The sequence below is a fragment of the Penicillium macrosclerotiorum genome (assembly GCF_028827735.1).
Source record: "Penicillium macrosclerotiorum strain IBT 26536 chromosome Unknown utg000006l_segment0_segment0, whole genome shotgun sequence".
Taxonomy (NCBI): Eukaryota; Fungi; Ascomycota; class Eurotiomycetes; order Eurotiales; family Aspergillaceae; genus Penicillium; species Penicillium macrosclerotiorum.
In genome coordinates, this window is record NW_026643085.1 from 1,480,916 (window position 1) to 1,501,396 (window position 20,481).

The window sequence follows — 20,481 nt, forward strand, 5'->3', positions numbered from 1 at the left end:
GCCCTTCTCCCCCCCAATCCTCAAACCTTCTTCAACACACTCTCTTCCTTTCACCTGCTCTCTTCCTCATATCCAGCCCATCATGAAGGGTTTCTTCCGCTCTCTGGGGAGCCGGCGCTCAAGTAAGTCTAATATTTTTAGCCGCCTATCCCAATGCTCCTCCTCCCCGCACCAACTAACTCAGCTCGCTAGGCTCCGATAGCAGCCCGGACCACAGCGAAGACTCCCCAGAATCCGTCCTGTTGCAGGAAATGGTGCGCTCTGCCCTCGCTCGGATGGCACATCGGATGACCTCCTGACTGAACTGTTCGCGTTCTAGAAAACCTTTTGCGAAGGGACCAATTCTCCACAGACGCAGGTAGGTTGCAAACAGTAACAAACACTTCCCCGTCATCGCTACCCCACGACCGTGGGCTGACGCTTCTCTGTTCCCCCCTCTCCAGCAAGGAAATGAATTCGTTCATCTGCCTCGCATCGTTGAAACGGCCGAGTCCAGCCCCGCGGCGGCCAAGGAGGCGGCGCATCGGATCAAAAAATACCTCTCCTCTCCGAGCAACACCCCGAATCATGTCCAGTACAATGCGATCATGGTCATGCGCATTCTGGTTGACAACCCAGGCCACAGCTTCACGCGCAACTTTGACTCCAAGTTTGTCACCGTCATCAAGGAGCTATTGCGCAACGGGCGTGACTGGCATGTCCAGCACTACTTGCGCCAGTACCTGAACACCCTCGAGGCGAATCGGGCAGGGGATGAGGATTTGCAGCTTTTGCTGCAGATGTGGGCCAAGGAGAAGACCAAGGGTAATCAATCCTTCGTAAGTACCGACACGATTTCTGAAACCGTGCGAGCCAATGGGATGTCACTAATGGAAGGCGCAACAGATTGATCGATATCCGACAGCAAGCGCACAGCAGGGAAATCCCATGGCGGCACACCCATACCCGAGCCGTCCTCCTCTCCCGCCCAAGACCCTGCCGGAGCCTGGTGAACTGGCGGCGCGCATTGAGGAGGCCAAAAACTCGGCGAAGCTGCTTACCCAGTTTGTTCAGACCACGCCGCAGGCGGAGTTGGAGGGCAATGAGCTCGTCAAGGAGTTCGTTGACCGATGCCGGACCTCGTCTCGACTACTCCAAACGTATATCCATTCGACCAACCCGACTCCCGACGAGGATACCCTCCTCACCCTGATCGAAACCAACGATGAAATTTCCGTGGCCATTTCCCAGCAGCAGCGCGCCATGTTGAAGGCCCGCAAGGCGCGTGGCGCTTCATCTCCGGCCTCCCAAAATGTGAATAGCCCGACTTCGTCGAACAGTGAGGCTGTGGCCTCCGGTGCTGCCCATGTTGCACCGGCACCGGCACCGGCGGTGACTGCCGTGTCTGCGAACATTATTTCGCCCGTGGATCTGTCCATGCCGAATCTCCAAACCCCAGAGCATCAATCTGACTCGGCGGGTGAACGCACCAGCACTGTGATGTCAGGCGGGCGGCCCAACGCAGCGCGCCCCAATACCGATACGTTTGAGTATAACTCGGCCGATTATGAGGTGCAAAATCCGTTTGCCGACGACTTTGCCACGCATGACTCCGAACATGAGCGGACCAGTCACCCAGCGACCACAGTTCCCGGTTCGCGCATGCGCCTCGAGCCCACAGAGCAGGAGCGTTAAACAATTATAAGCGACCCGTCTACCTAGTGAATGATACCCCCCCCCCTTCTCCCTCCTTCTCGAGCCGGATTTCTCGACGTGCGATGTGCCTTGGTAGCGCCCATTGTTCCCTGCAACCATTCGCATATGGCAAGGAATTGTTTCTGCAGCGTCGCCCTTTTGTTATTTATGTCCTGTATTCTCCTGTATTCTGTTTCTCGTGATACCTCCTGCATTCGTGATCTTTGATTTTTTTGGGAAGTCAAGGGCCTCGAGGCTTTGGTCTTTGTATATTGGGCCTGACCCCGTATTGTATATGATCGGCGCCCCGTTTCCCGCCGATCTCGAACAGTCTTTCGTCTTGCCTGTCATTCAATGTGATTCTTAGACCGCTTCTGAACTGTGGACCAATCAACGGGTGAGGATGCTCCCCGCAGAGCGGCCTGTGACAATGCGATAGTGTTATGTCTGTTTAATGACCCTTTGCATATACATACTGTAGAGAGCCTCTTAGAGAAAGACTCACTTTATCCCCATCAGCAGGGGCGATACAGCGGAATAGGCAGATGACGTCAAACGCGTTTCGTAGTGCCACTTGCAGGTGCGAGTGGGTTTCATCCGAATCAACCTTAATCAAACTAGAACGAACAGGGCCTCTCGACGCTGAAAAAGGCGAGGGGCCCGAGCCTGTCATGATAGAACTGATGGCCGACATCTGGATTGAAAAAATTAATGACCGATCAACAGTGCAACCTCAAGCATTGACTCATTGCTCTCTTGTTTCCCAGCAGAAGTCCCTGAGAGCAGCTTTTAGTTGATGTGGACTGGGGGTTGGGACCCACGGACTTGCTCAACACTCACGAACTTGAATAGCTTCCACCAAGTCAATGACATGACACCACCCCCCCCCGAAGCGGATTCTCATTTCCAGAGCCTGTGGCACAATTTCTCCAGCAATCAAATCTCCGCCGTTTCTGTTCTCGACGATATCATCAACCTGAAACCCCTGGCATCCCTGTTCGGCGCGTGGAGCCGGGCTTGGCAATGGCCCTAGGAAGAACGTCGGCCTTGTCCCGGACGCAGCACCGGCGCACTGCGCACAACGTGCCCGATGAGCAATAAGCTCCGAGAGACTGGAATCCGGTAAGCCCGTCGGTCTCATCTCGCGCCAGCTTCTGAAGAGATGATTTACTCCCCCTCCCCTAGCGAATATCAGGGACAGCACCCTGGTGTTTCAGACTCGCTTAGGTGCTTGTGGCCCACGCTTGACAGCTGCCCAGTGTGGGCTGGCGTCGACGACCCCTCCTGGTGATCCTGGACCCTCTTCTATTGTTTGTGTTTAATTGAGGAATGGATGTCTAATAGGATCGAGATCGACTCTGGCGTTCCGGTGGAGAGGGGCAGGGCCAATATGGGTGGCATATATAAACCTATAGAGTCGTCCATCAGCGCCCGAGTTGGAGGAGTATCAAGCTGGCTGATTCTTCTTGATCTCGTTCTTGAATTTTTTTTTTCTTCTTTCCTTTCATCTTTCATTTTCTCCGGTTTGAGACCGTGCAGCTTTTCGCTTCTTCCACTCGCTATACGTGAATTTCAAGTGTCGGTACAGGTCTACCGATTGTTCATTCCATTCTTTCGCCACTCGAGGCTATTCGAAACAGGAAAATATTCCCCGAAAAGATGAAGCAATTTACCCCCATTGCGGCTCTGGCTGCCCTGATTCCTCTGGTCCACGGCCACGGCTTTGTCACCAGCCCGACGGCTCGTATGCCCGGCGACGCCATGAAGGCTGCTTGCGGCGAACAGGTCGAGGTCAACCAGGAGTCCGACAACTACGGCAACATCCAAGGCGAGCTGCAGGTGGCCGCCAGCCAGAGCGACTACAAGGCTGCGGCCTGCGACATCTGGCTGTGCAAGGGCTACAAGTTCGCCGACAACAAGGACAATGTGTACTCGTACACCGCGGGCGAGAAGGTCGATTTCACAGTGGACATCCGCGCGCCGCACACCGGCATCGCCAATGTCTCCGTCGTCGACACGGCCTCCAACTCGGTCATCGGCAGCCCGCTGATCTACTGGTCCGTCTACGCCTCAACTGCTACCGGTGTCACCGCGAACGAGACTAGCTTCAGCGTGACCATCCCCGATGATCTCGGCTCCAAATGTGCCACTGCTGGTGACTGTGTGCTGCAATGGTACTGGTATGCCCAGTCCATTGACCAGACCTACGAGTCCTGCATTGATTTCACCCTCGGCAGCTCGAGTTCTGGTTCTAGCTCCAGTTCCAGCTCGACCATTTCGACCATTTCGACCAGCTCGACCAGCTCGACCAGCTCTATCTCAACTGCTGCGGTTACCTCCTCTTCCGTCCCAGCAGAGACCTCGACCAGCGCGACACCCGTCGAGGAGACGACTGCCACCGCCGAAACAACTGACCCCGTCGTTGTCGAGAATACCTCGGCCGCTGTCGCTGCTATTGAGACCACTCCCGTCCCCACGACTGCTGTCGTAGCTACCACTACCTTTGCCACCAAGGCCCGTCCATCTGCAGAGCCGTCGGCCAAGCCCAGCACTACTGTGTCCACTGCCAGCGGTGTTGCATCTAGCGCGGCCATCCCGACTAACGGTAGCGCCCAGGACATGCTGACATATGTGTCTTCTCTGCTCAAGTACCTGGTCGGCAACAACTAGGCGAATGTGACGGATTGTAAATCTTCGGGGTACCAAGCAATGGTCCCAATTTTCTCAGGGGACAGTGTGTTATAGAGTCTGTTTCTCGAATATCTCCAAATATTTCGGGTATTATATTATTGGTCATTATGATGTAAAAGATTATATTCACCCCTTTGTCAGTTTTACATGGTGCAGTTGTAGCTCACGAGGCCTTTGTACTTCCAGCGAGCACCTCATGCTCTCCATGGCTCAATAATCGCCCGCGAGACTCGGATGTGAAATCTAGACAATTCAGATTCCTGCTTGCCTTCCGTCCTTCACTCCGTTCAAGCACTAAGTAAAAATGGAGGCTTGCTAGATTTCACAGTCAATTTCTGCGATGCCAGGAAATATGTGTTGGGTTGGATGGCCGTTGCGTCTGGAGGAGCAGAATTCTTTTTGGTACCAAATTTTCTTTTCCTATTTTTGAAGGAGAGGGAAATAGCTCCCCCACCTAATCCACTACCAAAGATACAAACCAGAGATACTGGATCTATCATTGTTTCCAAATCGGTAACGGGACCATTTGAAATGATGGAGTCTCATGGAGAATTTCATGTCACAAATAAATTACCTGTAAAAAGAGAAGCATATCGGCCGAGGGTGTCAGCTGATTAAACGCCAGCCCGCCTTGACTCTTGGGTTGGCCTAAACTTTATTTCTCAAACTTGCTTAGATTTAAAGTCTTCAAATATGCCGGTATCATGATGACCTATAAATTGGTATTTATACTATCGGAGACATCGTCTACGATTTCAACTTGCTCCAAAACTCATCCTACCAAATTTAACCGGCTCTGATCGGCGTGCATTACCGCCATGAAGGTTGATGAATCGTGGGATATTGATAGAAGCCATTATACCTCATCTGATGGAGTCGAGGTCTATATGGATTGGTCCTGTTCTTGCAGATCTTGTGCATTTGGGATTGGTCAAAAAGAATACGCTGATGAAGGACCTTGGATGAAATATTACCGGGCGGGTGCGTTCTCCTCTGAGCGAACCTCCGGTTACTAAGCCTGACTTATCTCTCACTATAGTATATTTGACCTCAGAGGGTGCTAAACTAGGGGATATATGGATGGCTCACTTTGATTGGGATGATGAAACGTTATTCAACTGGCAAGGGGGAAGTGATGAAAAGTTTGGTCCTTGGTATGCAATGGCCATGGAAAAACCAGCCAAGGCATTTGTATTTCATGAATGCTGCTGGTCTCTTCTGAGTCAGCAATTCCAAGGAGAGGTTGATCTAGATCGACTTTTTGAAGTCTGCAACGAAATGCCTCCTTCAGGTAGAGGATCCTTTGAATGTAAGCGACATTTCTAATATCCGTCTATACACACGCATGTATTTCGTAATAACATATCTTAAGCCAATCCTCAAGGCCACCTTGATTTTGATAAACGAACCAATCACCCTTTTGAGCGACCTATTATTCCAAGCCTTCGAGGCGCTAAAAACTGGCTCGAGCCTCTAAAGATACAGAAAGGGAAGAGAAAGAAAAGGAAGGCAAAGAAGCGAAAAATACATAAGAGAGAGAAGAACTCTTCCATTCTCAATACTGACTGCTTCCGCGTCCTTCCTTTAGAGATACGGACCCAAATCGCGGTATCTCTATCTACTCCGAATTTTCTTTCTCTAAGATATTCATCTCGATCAATGGCGGTAGTTTTTGGAGATCAAATTTTTTGGAAGTCAAGATTTCTACCATATAGAGAACGCGGGTTTCTGTATTCCCTATTGACGGACTCTAAAGATGACCAAAATTTAGACACCCCAAATTCGGAACTGAAGGACTGGCGATTAATATACCGCTGTACTGCATGCATAGATCGGAGCGATCACAAAATCTGGGAGCTGCAACGACGATGGCGCCATAATCGATGGATAAGGGAAAGGTGTGCAATGATTCAAGCCTTTGATGAGCAGGTTCAGCCATTCACTAGTTTGATGAGCGAGTTGTCTTGGAAAGGAGTCTCTGCAAGGCTAAGATGCGACCGAAATACCGAACAAGGAGAAGATCGGAATTTATGCGATCAGTGCTGGGCACAACACACACCTTTTATCCAAGCCGTTCCATTACGCAGCACTGTTCACCGCTTAGCCGTGTATATTCTTCATGAAGGACCAGGCACTTATATCACTGGATTTGGTATGCTTGAAGGAGAGTCGGACGAACCGAAGTTGACCTTTGGGTATCGAACACCGGATGAATACACAATCATAGATCTCCATGGCAAGCAGCTTAGGGGATTTACCGTTATGACTGCCAGTGCTGGAATTCATGCAGTACGGCCCATATTCAATAACTCGAACTCTTCTAGCAAGTGGGCAGGTCGGCCAAATAGTCCACCTACTTGCCAATCAGAAGACGTTATTTTGGACAAAAGCATCAAAGCTTTCTCGGGGAAGTTTGATGTAAGTCATATATGCCTTATAATACCTTATAAAAAAAGGTCCTTCACTAAAGCTGATCTAGTACTGTAAAATGATCGAATTTTCTATCGCATAAATGAGGCAGAGAATCCCCTCATGCCAAACAAATATACGAAACCCTTCACTTCTCAAATATGATTTATAGCTGCAATAAAGACCGTCACTGCCTAGTGAAAGCTTTTCAAGTCTATAGTAGACACTCCGCTGCCTATATACGTACTCCTCAAGGCTACAGTAGGCACTCTACAATGCCTAAATTTCTACTGACTATAAATTCTCAATAACTTCAAGGGCCCCTGCGCACATTCTGGACGAGTTTGCGAGAAGTCATCATTACCTGAGTCTGTTCTCGCGATATTTCAAAGCGCGCTGGACGTGCACTATTTCTTTTATTTCCCTCGCCATGGAGGCGTCTGTATGTACCATCCTAAACCGCAGCGCCAGGCCACTAATATCGATTTGGGTAGTTTAAAGACCACAAAATGATTCAACAATATATTCAGAGAATTGAGCCTGGGTGTAGGGAAGACCGCGTGGACCACTTATGGACCCAAATTCTACGTTTCTATTTCCCACTAAGCGGGAATTTTGGCATCGAGCGGGAGCCATACACATCGGAAACTTCCCGCGGCAAGGTCGATATTGTCGTCACAGGTCTAATAGATGACAAGATCTACAAGCTTTTGTTTTTCGAAGCGAAACGCCCTTCGCATACCATGCGATCCCGTTTGGTTACAAAAGCCTGGAGTGGTGCTGAAAGTGAGCTTCAAAAAAACATTCACAAGTGGAGGGAACGCCGAAGCTCAATTCCTGTCGCTGGGATAACAGCCATCGGTGATAAATTACGAACTTATGTAATTCCTGAAGGCCAATCTAATCTGGAGGCTTTTGATGGAGATGAACCTTTGTCTCTAAATTCCGATGCGGACCGTGTCCATGAGAGGCTTTCCAACATTCGCAACAGGATCAAATCATATATGGAGTGAAATGGGACAAGATATTATGAGATTTATGATTGAGATTGAATGAGGAGAGATGCATCGTTTGACAGGGGCTAGGCAACGCACACTTTTGCATACTACGTAGTTTCATTATCTACTTTGCAGCTTTCTTTATGATTCATTTAATTACTTCCCTTATTATACAAAACAGTACTAAGAATGGACATTTGTGAAATTCCCATTAGCCCTAAGAATAGTCTCAATTCTTTGCAGTATGAACAAGATTAAATTGCCAATAAGTGGTGAGGGTCGGGGAAGACAGTTATCAGATCCGGCTAGACCCACTTGATCTACGCTGACGGGGATTTTGATTCGCACGCACCGAAGGCCCCTTGAGTTCCCCCCGCTTTTTTTTTTCCTTCCCCCTTTCCAACACATCAGATGTATACGCCCCTTGCCTCCCCCTTCCACATACCGTCACCGTCACCATGGAGGAACATATTCGACAAAGCCTCTCCAACCACCCAAATGCTTTCCAGCATTTCCACAGCAGCTCCCCACACCCGTCGCACCGGTCCTCTGACAGAATGACACCCCGTTCCTTCAATGAAGGCACCTCCACTGCCGTGGAAACTGAGGAGTCGAATATGAGCCACCAGCAGCAACGCCACACCAGCACCGATGAGGAGGGCATGCCGCCCCCTCGGTATACCCCGGAAAGCGACCCTTTCCATCTGGCCTCGAAGCTGAAGACCGAGGAGGAAATCAGCCAAATCAAGGCCAACACCTCACGCAAGCGCGATTCAACCTCTCCCAAGATGATTCACATGATGCGGAAGCCTGGTGCAGGCGCCAAGCAGGCCCTCACAACTCGCAAACTACGGGGCTTCTACGAGAACCAGAACGAGAACATCGAGCGTATGCTCAAGCCCGTAGAGGAGCACGTCCGCGCGGCGCGGGAGCTGAATACCGAGAACAGTCTCAAGTACAAAATCGCCGTGTACGCCAGTTTTGCGGCGAATATCATCCTGTGCGTGGTGCAGGTTTACGGCGCCGCGTCGTCCGGCTCGCTCTCGCTGTTCACTACCATGGCAGACGCCATCTTCGACCCCATGTCGAACTTGACTCTGCTGTTGTGCAACAAGGCCGTCAACCGCGTCGATTCGCGCAAGTTCCCCGCTGGCAAGGCCCGTATTGAGACTGCTGGTAATATCTGCTTCTGCTTCCTGATGACCGCTGTGTCATTCATCATCATCGCTTTCTCTATTCGAGAGATCGTTGAGGGCTCTGACACCCTTCTCGCTCCGTTCCACCTGCCTTCCATCATCGCCGTCTCGGTCGCCTTCTTCACAAAGCTCGGCTTGTTCTTGTACTGCTTCGCGCTGCGCAACCAGGTCTCCCAGATCCGGATTCTGTGGGAAGATCATCGCAACGACTTGATCATCAACGGCATGGGTGTGATGACCTCTATTCTCGGATCCAAAGTACGCTGGTGGATTGATCCCATGGGCGCCATCATACTCTCCGTACTCGTCAGCGGGCTTTGGCTACACTCCGCGTACGGCGAGTTCCAGCTCCTGGTCGGCGTCACCGCCGACACCAAGATGCAGCAGCTTATCACGTATATCTGTATGTTCCTACCCCCGTCATACGCAAAAGCTCCAGGTTAGTCACCACTAACATTCTCCTTCTCTCACCAGCAATGACTCATTCTCCCCTCATCACCGCTATCGACACCGTCCGCGCATATACCTCCGGCCCGCGCCTGCTGGTTGAGGTTGACATCGTCATGGAAGATTCCGCCTCGCTCCGCGCCACCCACGACGTCGCCGAGGAACTCCAGATGAAGCTCGAATCCCTGCCGGATGTAGAACGCGCCTACGTGCACGTTGACTACGAGACCACCCACAAGCCCGAGCATTTCCTCAAGAAGGAGCTATAAAAGTACCCTCGACAGCGTGAGGATTGCCCTATTGCTCTTATGGGTTGCTTTGTTATTTTTTTTTTCTTTTCTATATACAATCATCGCTGGGACTTGCATTATATCATTCTTCAACTGAACAGCAGGCTGTGTTGGCGTCTGACAGTACTAAAAAAAGTGCTTGGGTTCTTCTTTTTTTTTTCTCTTTTGGGAATTGGGTAAGGTGTTTCTTCTCTTGCATGTACGTAGTTGCTTCAATCCTTTAGCTTCAAGTGCAAAGCTTGTAGGAATACATTCATCAAGACACATTCTACTTCGTACTTCTGCGTTCTCCAAAGTCTGTTTTGATGAGAAGTAAAGGAAAGCAAAGGGGTTCAGGTGCCCCTGCAGAATTCAACAGCTATCGAGCAGAGTTTAATTAAATGCATGCTGGCTGTATCACTCTATCCAAGTTTCGACATGTATAACTACGACAAAAAGTCGGGACTTCAATGGATCTGATATGATTCTTCATTTAGTTGTTACAAAGTCTCATTCTGCTATTTCGAATCCACACGGCAGGCCAAATAAGTCCTCCGTGGGGGACTTGGAAAATAAAAAAGCGAAGGAGACCTACAGGCAGTACGAAGAGCAGTAGAGCAAAGTAGACTGGTATTCATGATATTGCATTTATCGCACATCTATTAATGATCTCTCGTAGAACAAGTAAACATGGTTTTTTCCTCTGGTATCAAACAGAATCCCCCCCCCCCCCCCCGAAATGCAGAAGCCAAAAAGGAGAAAGAGGGGAAAAAAAGAAGACAACAAAGAGGGAAGGAGAGAGTGAATCCGATGCCGGGAACAGGACGGAAGAAAATTGACTCAGGAATGGACAGGGGAAATGAGAGAAAGGAAAATGATTAACGGGACACCGGGACGAGCATTCTAAGCGGTCTGCTCGAACAGCGCGATGGTGGAGCAGAAATTGCTCTTGTTGGGCTTCTCGGGGACCATGCTCTTTCCAGCGGCTGAGGTGATCATGTTAACGGAGGCCTTGGTACTCAAGCCGTAGATGTGGACATCGGAGCAGTCAACCTCGACCATGTTCTGTTGGCAGTCCTCCGAGTTGAGGCAGGTCTGGGCATAGTTCTCGAAGAAGCTATACAGGCCAGCACCGTAGATGTAAAGGTCGGAGGAGTTGACGACGCGCAGGCCCCAGGATTTCTTGCAGGAGGCAGTGGTACAGGTGGAGAAGTCAGGGTCATTCCAAGAGTCTTGGGGAGTGAAGGGCTTCAACGCCGTAGGGTTGGACTGGTAGTAGGGAGTCTCGGTCTGAATCAGGCCCATAAAGATGTTGGCGGCGTTCGAAACCTGGTAGTTGTACAACTGATGATGCTCCGAGGCTGTTCCCCACAGCCAGACAGGACCCTGGGACTCGATAAGCACACCGCGACCGGTGTAGACGTTGATCTGGGAGTGATCAGAGAGGTCAAGCTCGTGGTCAGCGGTCCACATCCACGAGTTCTCAATGTAGGCGCTGGCCTTCTTGGTGACGTGCAACAGCATGAAAGCAGCAATGCACTCGGTCTTGGGGGTAGTCTTGACAGTAGGAGTCTTGCGGCAGGTATCGCTCTGCAATTCAGTGCCAGCAGCACCACCAATACGGAAGTGAACGTCCCACATGCCAGCGGAGCCCTGAGAAGAGCCAGCGACGTTCCATTCCATCAGGATGGCACCAGGGCAAGAGCCCTTGGTCGTGAGGATCAGATCACTCATTTCGACGGAACCAGTCTCGCCCTTCTGACCGATCTGCATCATAGGAATGGGGTTCTCCTCGTCCTGGAATTTGGAGCCATGGGCCATGATCATCGGCCAGATTTCACCGGTGATCTTGATATCCTTGGGAACCTTCAGGGTGGAAGTAATAACGTATGCGCCATGGTCGAAGTAGACGACGTCGTTGGCAGATGCGCTATCCAGGACCTTCTGGATAGCAGCAGTGTCATCAGTGCTGCCGTCACCCTTGGCACCAGCGGACTTGACGCTGATGAAGGAGGAGGCAGCAAGGGACTCGTAGAGGGGCTTGGAGCGCTCGAAGACAGCACCGTCGGTAAGCAGGTCACTAGGCATGGACGAGGCCTTCAGAGTGCTTTGTGTGCGGGCAGAGCTAACAGCCTCATTGGCACTGCCTTTGCAGGTACCCGAGCCACTGCTGGAGCTAGAACCCGAGGTACTCTGAGAGACGGTTGCACTTGAGGTACCAGAACCGGAGCCGGAGCCGGAGCCGGAGCCAGTGCCAGTGCCAGCAGAGTTCTGAGCAGCAGGCACATAGCTAGAAGATACGGAATGGGCAGCAGTCTGGCTAGTGGGGGTCTCAACAACAGTAGCTCCTTCATTGGAAGCGGGAACTGCGGCGGTGGCCTCAGTGGAGGCAGATGCAGCGGGAGCCTCGACCTCAGTGGAAGCAACAGCTTGGGAGGTGGGTACAGGAACCTCATAGGTACCAGAAGATCCAACGAAAGCAGAAAGCCAGCTGTTGTCAAAGCCAGGGAGACCGGAAAGTGTCGGAACTGTGATTGTGCTGCCGTCGGAGACGATGGTCCTGTAGGCAGTGTCGGTACCTGAGGCCAGCGGAGGAGTCACCTGGCTGTGACCGCTGCTGACAGGGACATTGGATGCCAGGGTGCTAGCTGCGCCGCCGTTGGTGGCAGGGCAGGCCAAGACAGTCTGCATAACAGTTTCGACGATCGTCACGACTTCAGTGTCTTCTTCCTCGGGCTTGGTGGCACGTTTGGAGACGGTCGATCCAGGAGTGTAAGTATTGCCCTGAACAAAGTTGTCGACAACGGAACCACCCGTGAGGATAGTGTCCCCATCAACACCAGCAATAGCTACCTTGGAGCCAGAGAAGTCAACATTGCTGAGGACTAACGTGCCACCGCCGATAGGGATGCTATTCTTCGTCCAAGCGGTGACAATACCGGTGGGAGTGTTGGTGAGTTTGCTGTCCAGCATCATGACGGAGCCAACGGTCTGGTTGGACGGTGAGGTAGACATGTTCAGGCCGACCTCACAGTTGTTGATGTTGACAGATTTGAAGGTCCAAGCCCAATTCCAGTTCATGTAAATGGCGGTTTGGCAGTCATTGAAGGTCAAATTGCGAGTGGTGAACTGCTGGTTACCAAGGAACATGCCGTAGTTACCACCATTGAAGGTTAGGTCGGACATGAAACCGCCCGAGCCGTTGTCCATGAAGATGCCCTCTTGCTTGTTGGCGGAACCACCGCCCTTGACCATCTCGAAACGGATGTTCTGCAGGCTCGTGGCCTGGCCAACCTGCCAATGGATACCAGCACCCGAGCCCTTGGGCATCGCTGTCAAGTCAATAACCAGATTGCGGATCGCGCGAAAGAAATTGTTCTGATTTGTGTACCAGTTGTCACCGTTGTCCTCGTATGGGTCAGCATCAATGACTGCCATGCCTGAAAAGGCAGCAGCGGCCTTGATAACAGGCAGATCAACAGCATCACCGACAATTTGGGTATAGTAATACTGTACAATCGGCTTAGACACCAGGTAGGTACCAGGCGGGAAATACACCAAGGCTGGGGTAGTCGTGGACGAATCACATCCTTTGCCGCAGCGGTTGCCGGAAGAAATGGCCTTGTTGATAGCGGCTGTGTCATCAGTTGAACCGTCACCTATAGTTCGTTGTTAGTCGATGAGTACGTTGATCTTGGCTGGAAGTTCCAAAGATTGTGGAGCCTACTTACCCTTTGCACCAAAGTCCTTCACGTTGCGGAAGACTTGATAGTCGCTGTTGTTGCCGAACGGCACAGTACCCTGACGCTTGATATTGGCCACCCAGTAGCTCGATGCCGCCCGCTTGGATGCTGCCACCTCCAATTCATTGGGAGCAGGCGTCACCGGGACAGCACCGACCAGAGCTGTCGGAAGACCGAGGAGTAGAATGAGATGAGCGAAGAAAATCATGATCGACGATTGAAAACGAGCCATCGTCGGGAGTGGCTATCGCTGGACCGGCAGCGATGGATTGTCCTTTTTGCGTTGCTCTTGGTTGAAAAGCGAATGATACCAAGGGCAAAAGAATCCCTTCAAATGGACTAGAAGCTATTCAGTAACCGAGACTGACGTAGGGGATGTGTGGATATGTGGATGCAGCGCTCTCGAGTCTCCTGGCGACGCCTAAACCAGCAGCGGTCGGCAGGAGGTGATTGCAATCGCACAGAAAGAGCGACGAAAGAATAAGGGCCGCGCAGGCGTGTCTTCAAACCAGAACAAGGGGATGGGTTTCGAAATAATTGAAGGGATGAAAGCAGTAAAAAGAATGAATCAACCGAAAAGACGCAGCTCCAGTCTGATCGTCAATAGTTCAGAGGTCCAGTGAAAGAGTGGATCTATACTTCGGCACGGCCAGGCACCGAACAACAGGTGAAAAGAAGGGAAAGGGGGCAGACAACAAAGGAAGAAAAGAATGAAAAGTCAACAATGCCAAAGGCAGAAATGAGAAAATGAAATACCTTGAGATCTCCTAAAGATGATTCCCCTCGTCTCTCCCGATTTTCAGGCGTGGCTTGCCCGCGTCTTGCCCGTCTTGTTCGTCCTGCCCGTATCGCAGGCCCTGAAATCACCGCCCGCACTGCCAATCACACGCACCAGCGCCCTGCAATCCACCAGCGCCCGCCAATCAGACCGCCCCACCGGCGTAACAAGGTTGTTGTTTGAAACGTGAATGGTCCGGGATGAAACACTGAAGGCAATTGATCACCGAGCCGGGTGTTGCAGATTGACCGGTCGTCACAGAAGCTAATGAGTAGGAGTGGCCCACGTCGCTAAAACCGGGGTTTTGAAGAAGTCGACCAAACAGCGCGACTATCACCAGCCACACACAATTTCAACAGCTAGTAGCCCGCGGAGGTGGAGAATAAAGCAAAAGCCCTTATACGACCACTCTTCTCGTCAAGAGTCAAGAAGCCTGGGACATGCACAGGGTGGGAGAAAAAGGGCAAGAAAATCCCAAACAAGTCGGGGATTGGGTTGCTACGTGCTATATAGGTGCTCCCCTGTACAATCTACTCTGGCCAATCCTAGGGATATCACGGGCCGGCAAAACAGGATATGCCGGATCGTCCATTCCTGCTATCTGGGATTGTTGCCTCATGGACGAGCTGGCGCGTCGAATGTCCGTTGAAGGGGGGGAGGGGGGAATTATGTGCCCAGCCGAACGGTCGGACGGGAACTGCTGGTATGGAGAGATCCATTCGAGTCCGCGGCAGAAGTTGCCCCTCGTGTCTCTCCTTTCTGTACGGAGGATTAAACTGTGCATCCCTCGAGTGAGGAGATAGGTCCTGGCACCACATCGTCTGTCAACTCCCTAATTTGATCGTCGGCAAGAATCAGGGATCTAGGGGCGGGCAGGAGGCCCAGTATCCTTCGGCCACGAGCCTCAGGGTCGCTATTCCTCAAACTCCGCCAGAAAAGCCCATTCTCGCCACGAGTGCGCCTACATTCGGAACTCCGATCATCGCTCGGCGGGGTGGCTCGTCACGCTGTTCGAGTCCTCGTTGCCCCGTAAGAGGCAGACGCGTCCCAGTCAGAGAGAGAGACAAGGCACGCTCTTGAATCGAGCTTGGTGCCTGGTTGTCACGACGCGCGTTTGTTATGGATGAACATTCCAGTGCGGGCGGCATCGTGGGAACTTGGATGGAGGGGCGGGGGGAAAGGGAGAAGGACAGATTCCTGATGACGATGTGCAATGACAGCTTGTCGATATGATCACTTGATGGCATTCGACGAGGGGCTAGAGCCCATCAATCATCTCGCACGGTCGCGGCAACTGCCGCAACCGTGATATGAGAGCTGCCATATGTCTTTCCTGGATCGCTACAGCAATAATAGAAATCTCTAGTAGCGGCATTCTGATAGGTCTCGTACTCATGTAGGCATTGAAGACACATCAAACAGGGAGATCATCAACACCAGCCAAGCTTTAGCCGGCCCCTGAAGCCAGGATGCGACCCGCTTCTGCCGAGCGTTCTAGTGCTTTCCGGTTAGTCTGCAGCCAGTGGCGCCAGGTACGAGTCAGGATTCGGGGTTTGGGGGACTTGGGTGCCTGTCAGGCCAGATCAAATATTTTGCCTTCTCAACTGGGCTCTTGCGTAAACTGCACATTGAGGATGGTGGAACAGGGCGAGAAAAGCTTCTCGGGTCATTGAATCTGGAGGTTCCACGGTTTCACCCGTGACTCCGCGCGATCTCATGCCGGCAGGAACACGATTAGATAAGCGAACCATCGACCAGCTCGGAGTCCAGAAGTCCAAAGCTCCTTGTTCGAACCACGGATGTCGTTGGCTGGTCTCGTCATTGCAGGTCTCCCCCAGCACGTAACCCATCTGAAACATCCAGTCCCGGCTACCATACGGATTCCAACAGTCTTACTCCATCCATCAGACTTTTTAGAAGATTCTATTCGGATCCGGTAGCACCGGACGCTACTTGATATTGCTGCCCCTCTGGGGGTGCCGGCCACGCGTCCCCCGATCCTCCGCCTCCTTCTCGCCCCCCGGCACGGTCCGTATCTTCGGACCCAATCCACGGCACCATCCACCGGTGGCAAACACGCTGGAAACGAGAGAGGTACGGATCAATAATAATCGATCATAGAAGTGATCAACATGAGACTATACAAGTGCCTGGTCTAGGACGCGTGCAAGCCTACGCACCCCTTCAGTCAGGTGACGCGGCTCTTCCCAGGCAAAGCAGAGGCGCAGGCAGTCGAAGAACTGGTCGCTTCGTGAGTCACCAGGCACCTGAAACAGGTCTCCGGGCGCTAAGCGCAGGTTAGCCTGGCCCTGAGCCCTTTGTACGATCTCTGCCGCGCGCAGCGGCGCCGGCAGGGTCACCCAGATGAAGTATCCACCCGCCACCGTCGGCGAGGCCCTGGCGACGGTCACGCCGCGGGGCACCAGATGCTCCTGGATGGCGGCCAGGAGGATGTGATACCGCTCGGCGTAGGCCGGCTGCAGTACCTGGCTAATATAGGTTGCCAGAGAGCCGGACAGCAGCAGCTGATCGATGAAGGTGGAACAGAGCTGAGAGGGTGCACCGCCGGACCGGGATGAGCCTCTGTTGAGATGGTAGAGATAACGTCAGCTGCCGTGTGGTAATCGATCATCGTACAAATTCAAAACTTAAAAATGATGGGGCAGGGATTAGGGATGGAGGTTAGAATATTGCCCTCTTACGTGCACGGAGACATCGAAAGCATGGGTCCTTCCCAACTTCGGTACAGGAGAGCAGATGGACCAGGCAGTCTCAGTTGGGGAGGAGTCTAAAACACATACGCTTGCGACAATCCGTAGGCAACCTTTTTCGAGGCCTCGGCCCACCCAGTACGGCAGCCAGGGCCGATCAGTTTACTGAAGCTCCCATTGCTTATTGCGTGGCCCCATTCATCCACAGGACCACCGTCAAGGTAGCGATCCACATCCACCAGGCGGGGGAGGCATGCGTGGTTTGGGGCGGGCAGCTGGCCCCCGGGAGTCGCAGACCACTGTAGGAAGTCATAGACATCGTCGGTCACCAACAGGGCATCGTATTGGCGGGCCAGACGAACTAATTGCTCCCGGTGGCCCAGGGACATCGTCTTCGTGGACGGATTCGCAAAAGTGGGAACCGCGTATATAACGTGTTTGTAGATCTTGCGCCACGGCCGGGGGGTTTCAATGTCTATTTCCATGGCAATGGGTAAAAGAAGGAACGAGTTAGTCGAATGTATACTGCATCTTTTCATGCTTTTGCTGCGTTGTCTGTGTTTCTGCAGTTCAGCCTGCTTGCTGCAAGTTCTGGCAATTTGATGCGGGGATCTTGCCATTGACAACAGGGAGGGAAATGGGGAATGGGAGATCTCGGATGAAAGTCGATACCGGTTGGGTGTTGCCTGTCGCCTGAGCATTCTCCTCAGCCGTAGCCAGGCCCTTCGCCAGAAATTCCAGATCACACCCCTCGTCGTCCTCGGGGACACCGCGGATTCGACCCGCGAAGCCTGCATCGTCCATCATGCGGGCGGCCAGATGGTACGTGGGTTCGACCATCCAAACATTCCGCGTGTACACTGGGTCCGTAAAGACGGCGAGGATGCAAGCGAGGTTCTGGCTCGCCCCGCCGGTGATGCAAATGCGCAGGGGCGAGATGGGCTCGCAAGGCTGGTAGAAGTCCCCCAGCCACTGGGCGATGTGGGCACGTAGAGGTTCATAGCCCTCGTCAGGGCCATAGAGTAAGCCTGGGTGGGCAATGGAAGGCGTGGTCAGAACGGTCGTGGCGGAGCGGAGCAGATCCTCGGCGGGGAGGAGCGCGGGGTTGGGCCAGCCGCAGAGCAGGTCAATGGGTTGCGGCTGATCTGGTTGGCCTGACGGCGCAGTCATGGTGGGACGGAGGGACGGGAGAGCAGGAGGGATTGGAAAGTTGAGGGCTGTAAAAAAGGCAAGATCACGTCAGGTTGCCGCACATTGGGGACTTGGTTCCATGTGGAAAGCTCAGGACCGCGGGTAAGCGTGTCCTCGTGGGACGCGGACAATAGGAAGCTAGGGCCCGACCACCGCGAAGTAGGTCTGGCATCATAGTAGGTACGGGAATGGCATGAAACCAAACAGATTGATTTTTGCGATTTAGATGGCGGTAGAGTAGAAGACGAGACAATCTATCCCTCTCTTAGGCCTGGGATGGGTCCCTCAACGAGTGTATATGAAGGAGGATGTGTAGATATATATTCCCCACCGTGAGCGGGTATCTCCGATGCTTCAATTCCGTGACGTCTTGAAGTATTCGACCATGAACTAGAGCCCCTGGCCTGACTGGATTATATTATGTTCTTCTAGTCACGTTTTTGCTCTATTTTTTTTTCAATTTTTTTTTTTTTTTTGGATTTTCGTCCGATAATTCTGCAACTACCACTACTTTTACTGCTAGTAATAGGAGCGATGCTGGTGAGAGGGGACTTGAGCGGAGAGGGACGGAGACAAGAAACACTCCGACACAATTGCGTAGAAGATTTGGTAGAATGTTTTTCGTACCACGCGTTCCTTAATCACCAGTCGTGGCGGTGAGTGACTGTGCCCTTTAGGGGGATTTGAAACAATGTTTTCGGAGCGTTCCTGCCCCGGCCATGCCCTCTGCAGGCTCGGGGGTATAGACTTGTGATATGTACATTATCAACTGACCATTCCGAAGGACTCCTCCAGTTTGACACAGTTTGACCAAAGGGTTTTCTGACCGTTATGAATTTCGCGGGTCACTCTGGAGCATCAATTTGGAAATTGGGTCTGTTGGCTGGTATGACTTGATCTAAGCCACTAGCGCGGGGGGGCGATTAAAGAAATATTGATTAAAACCCTGCCTTTGCCTCCACGACCTAAGACACCATGACGCCTCCCGGAGCTCGGCGGCAACGGGGGCGTCTTCATCGGCTCTCAACCTCTCCCCAGCGCGGCCTCTTGGGGCCCCCCCCATTGGCACTCCCCGTTCTACCCGGATGGAAGGATACCTGCCACAGCAATCATCCTCCCACCCGCTCTTCGTGCCGGGGCTTCCTGGCCCGACCGGGTGAGGCTTCGAAGGCTCGTATGCGCAGTCACGCAGATTGCCGCTCGCTAGTGCAATGGATCGACGAGGCTTACTCGCGTTCCTCTCGGAAGGGCGACCAGGCAGGATCCGGACGGGTCATCCCCAGAAACCACACGAATGCAAGTTATGTCGGCTTATGTAGTAGTCTCTCGCCTCTCTGGATACTCTGGATGGAGTATACTGCTCCGACCCACTTTCTCCTCCTGCTCCCTTTCCTTCCCCCATTTTCGTGGATGTTCCATAGGTCGTGTGGGATGGTAAACATGTCATGTCCATCAACCGTATCACGTTCCTCCAATAAAGCCTTGTCATCCTGCACGGTACATTGACGGGTTGGGGTTGTAGCGTGCATACCACAGGGTCCCTCGACAACAGGGGACCCGGGCCTGGAGATCGCCCACCAGGCTTCCTCATTGTTCTCATGGTCATGATCAGATGGTTGAAACGGGAATAACGCGAATAATCATAGAGCCGCATCACTTCATACATTGATAACTAGAATCCCTTCGCGATGCGCGCGAGGGTCAGGAACGATCCGTTGTGGCAGATGATCACAGCCTGTATACTCCGACCGAACGGTCCGCCGGGCAAGCGTGTCCGCACAAGGGCAGTTGGCGGCCGATGATTCGTATGCAATTCAGGTTTTCCGGCTCCACCGCAGCACAGCCAAGCAGCCCAAGGAACCCATCACCGCGCGAGCTATTATTGGCATGGAAAAGGAACCGGATCGAAGTATTTTCCCTTTTCCCTTTTTTCTTTTTTTCTTTTTCTCTTTTTTTTTTTCTCCATTTCCATTTAGTTCAAGGCTCTAGCGCCATCGGGGTTCAACCTCGATTTCACATCAAGAAAAAAAAAATCCGCTCTGCTTCATATAATTCATAAAACGGAGTGCGACAGCCCCCTGATTGTGCAGGCTTCATTTTCCCGGCCATTCTTTGTATCCCTCCTGCCGATCCATTCTCCGAACCCTCCCCTCCCCTTACCCGCTGCCCCCATTCCATCGATGCCAACCTTGGCTCCTCCTCCCACCCAAACCAACCAACTCTACTAACTCTATGCGCCCTGTCTGAACCTCTGCACCTCTGAACCTCTGAACCTCTTCTCTGCTCTGCTCTCCACTACACTTCCAAACCTCCCCTCTCCTCACTCGTCTCGCACTCCCCCCCCTCCTCCCCTCCTCTCTCTTCCTCTCTCCCC

At 52.3% G+C, this 20,481-nt stretch overlaps 7 protein-coding genes across 7 annotated transcripts; 4 read left to right on the plus strand and 3 right to left on the minus strand.

Annotated features, from left to right (window-relative positions):
• Positions 1 to 82: 82 nt before the first annotated feature.
• N7462_005821 (VHS and GAT domain-containing protein) lies at positions 83 to 1,674 on the plus strand (the record flags this gene model as incomplete). Its single annotated transcript, XM_057077539.1, has 5 exons — positions 83 to 122; positions 193 to 254; positions 320 to 358; positions 444 to 818; positions 886 to 1,674. 5 exons carry the CDS (start codon positions 83 to 85, stop codon positions 1,672 to 1,674), a joined length of 1,305 nt encoding a protein of 434 aa, XP_056933119.1.
• A 347-nt stretch (positions 1,675 to 2,021) lies between these two features.
• On the minus strand, positions 2,022 to 2,368 carry N7462_005822 (uncharacterized protein; the record flags this gene model as incomplete). The annotated part of the gene is made up of 2 exons (XM_057077540.1): positions 2,022 to 2,096; positions 2,180 to 2,368. The coding sequence occupies 2 exons, from the start codon at positions 2,366 to 2,368 to the stop codon at positions 2,022 to 2,024; spliced, it is 264 nt and encodes an 87-aa protein (XP_056933120.1).
• Positions 2,369 to 3,333: 965 nt separating this feature from the next.
• N7462_005823 (lytic polysaccharide monooxygenase) lies at positions 3,334 to 4,344 on the plus strand (the record flags this gene model as incomplete). The annotated part of the gene is made up of 1 exon (XM_057077541.1): positions 3,334 to 4,344. One exon carries the CDS (start codon positions 3,334 to 3,336, stop codon positions 4,342 to 4,344), a length of 1,011 nt encoding a protein of 336 aa, XP_056933121.1.
• Positions 4,345 to 7,204: 2,860 nt separating this feature from the next.
• Positions 7,205 to 7,787, plus strand: N7462_005824 (uncharacterized protein; the record flags this gene model as incomplete). Its single annotated transcript, XM_057077542.1, has 2 exons — positions 7,205 to 7,216; positions 7,305 to 7,787. 2 exons carry the CDS (start codon positions 7,205 to 7,207, stop codon positions 7,785 to 7,787), a joined length of 495 nt encoding a protein of 164 aa, XP_056933122.1.
• Positions 7,788 to 8,230: 443 nt separating this feature from the next.
• On the plus strand, positions 8,231 to 9,684 carry N7462_005825 (cation diffusion facilitator family transporter; the record flags this gene model as incomplete). The annotated part of the gene is made up of 2 exons (XM_057077543.1): positions 8,231 to 9,371; positions 9,443 to 9,684. The coding sequence occupies 2 exons, from the start codon at positions 8,231 to 8,233 to the stop codon at positions 9,682 to 9,684; spliced, it is 1,383 nt and encodes a 460-aa protein (XP_056933123.1).
• Positions 9,685 to 10,587: 903 nt separating this feature from the next.
• Positions 10,588 to 13,659, minus strand: N7462_005826 (uncharacterized protein; the record flags this gene model as incomplete). The annotated part of the gene is made up of 2 exons (XM_057077544.1): positions 10,588 to 13,343; positions 13,416 to 13,659. 2 exons carry the CDS (start codon positions 13,657 to 13,659, stop codon positions 10,588 to 10,590), a joined length of 3,000 nt encoding a protein of 999 aa, XP_056933124.1.
• Positions 13,660 to 16,343: 2,684 nt separating this feature from the next.
• On the minus strand, positions 16,344 to 18,086 carry N7462_005827 (aminotransferase-like domain-containing protein; the record flags this gene model as incomplete). Its single annotated transcript, XM_057077545.1, has 3 exons — positions 16,344 to 16,788; positions 17,007 to 17,491; positions 17,541 to 18,086. The coding sequence occupies 3 exons, from the start codon at positions 18,084 to 18,086 to the stop codon at positions 16,344 to 16,346; spliced, it is 1,476 nt and encodes a 491-aa protein (XP_056933125.1).
• Positions 18,087 to 20,481: the final 2,395 nt, after the last annotated feature.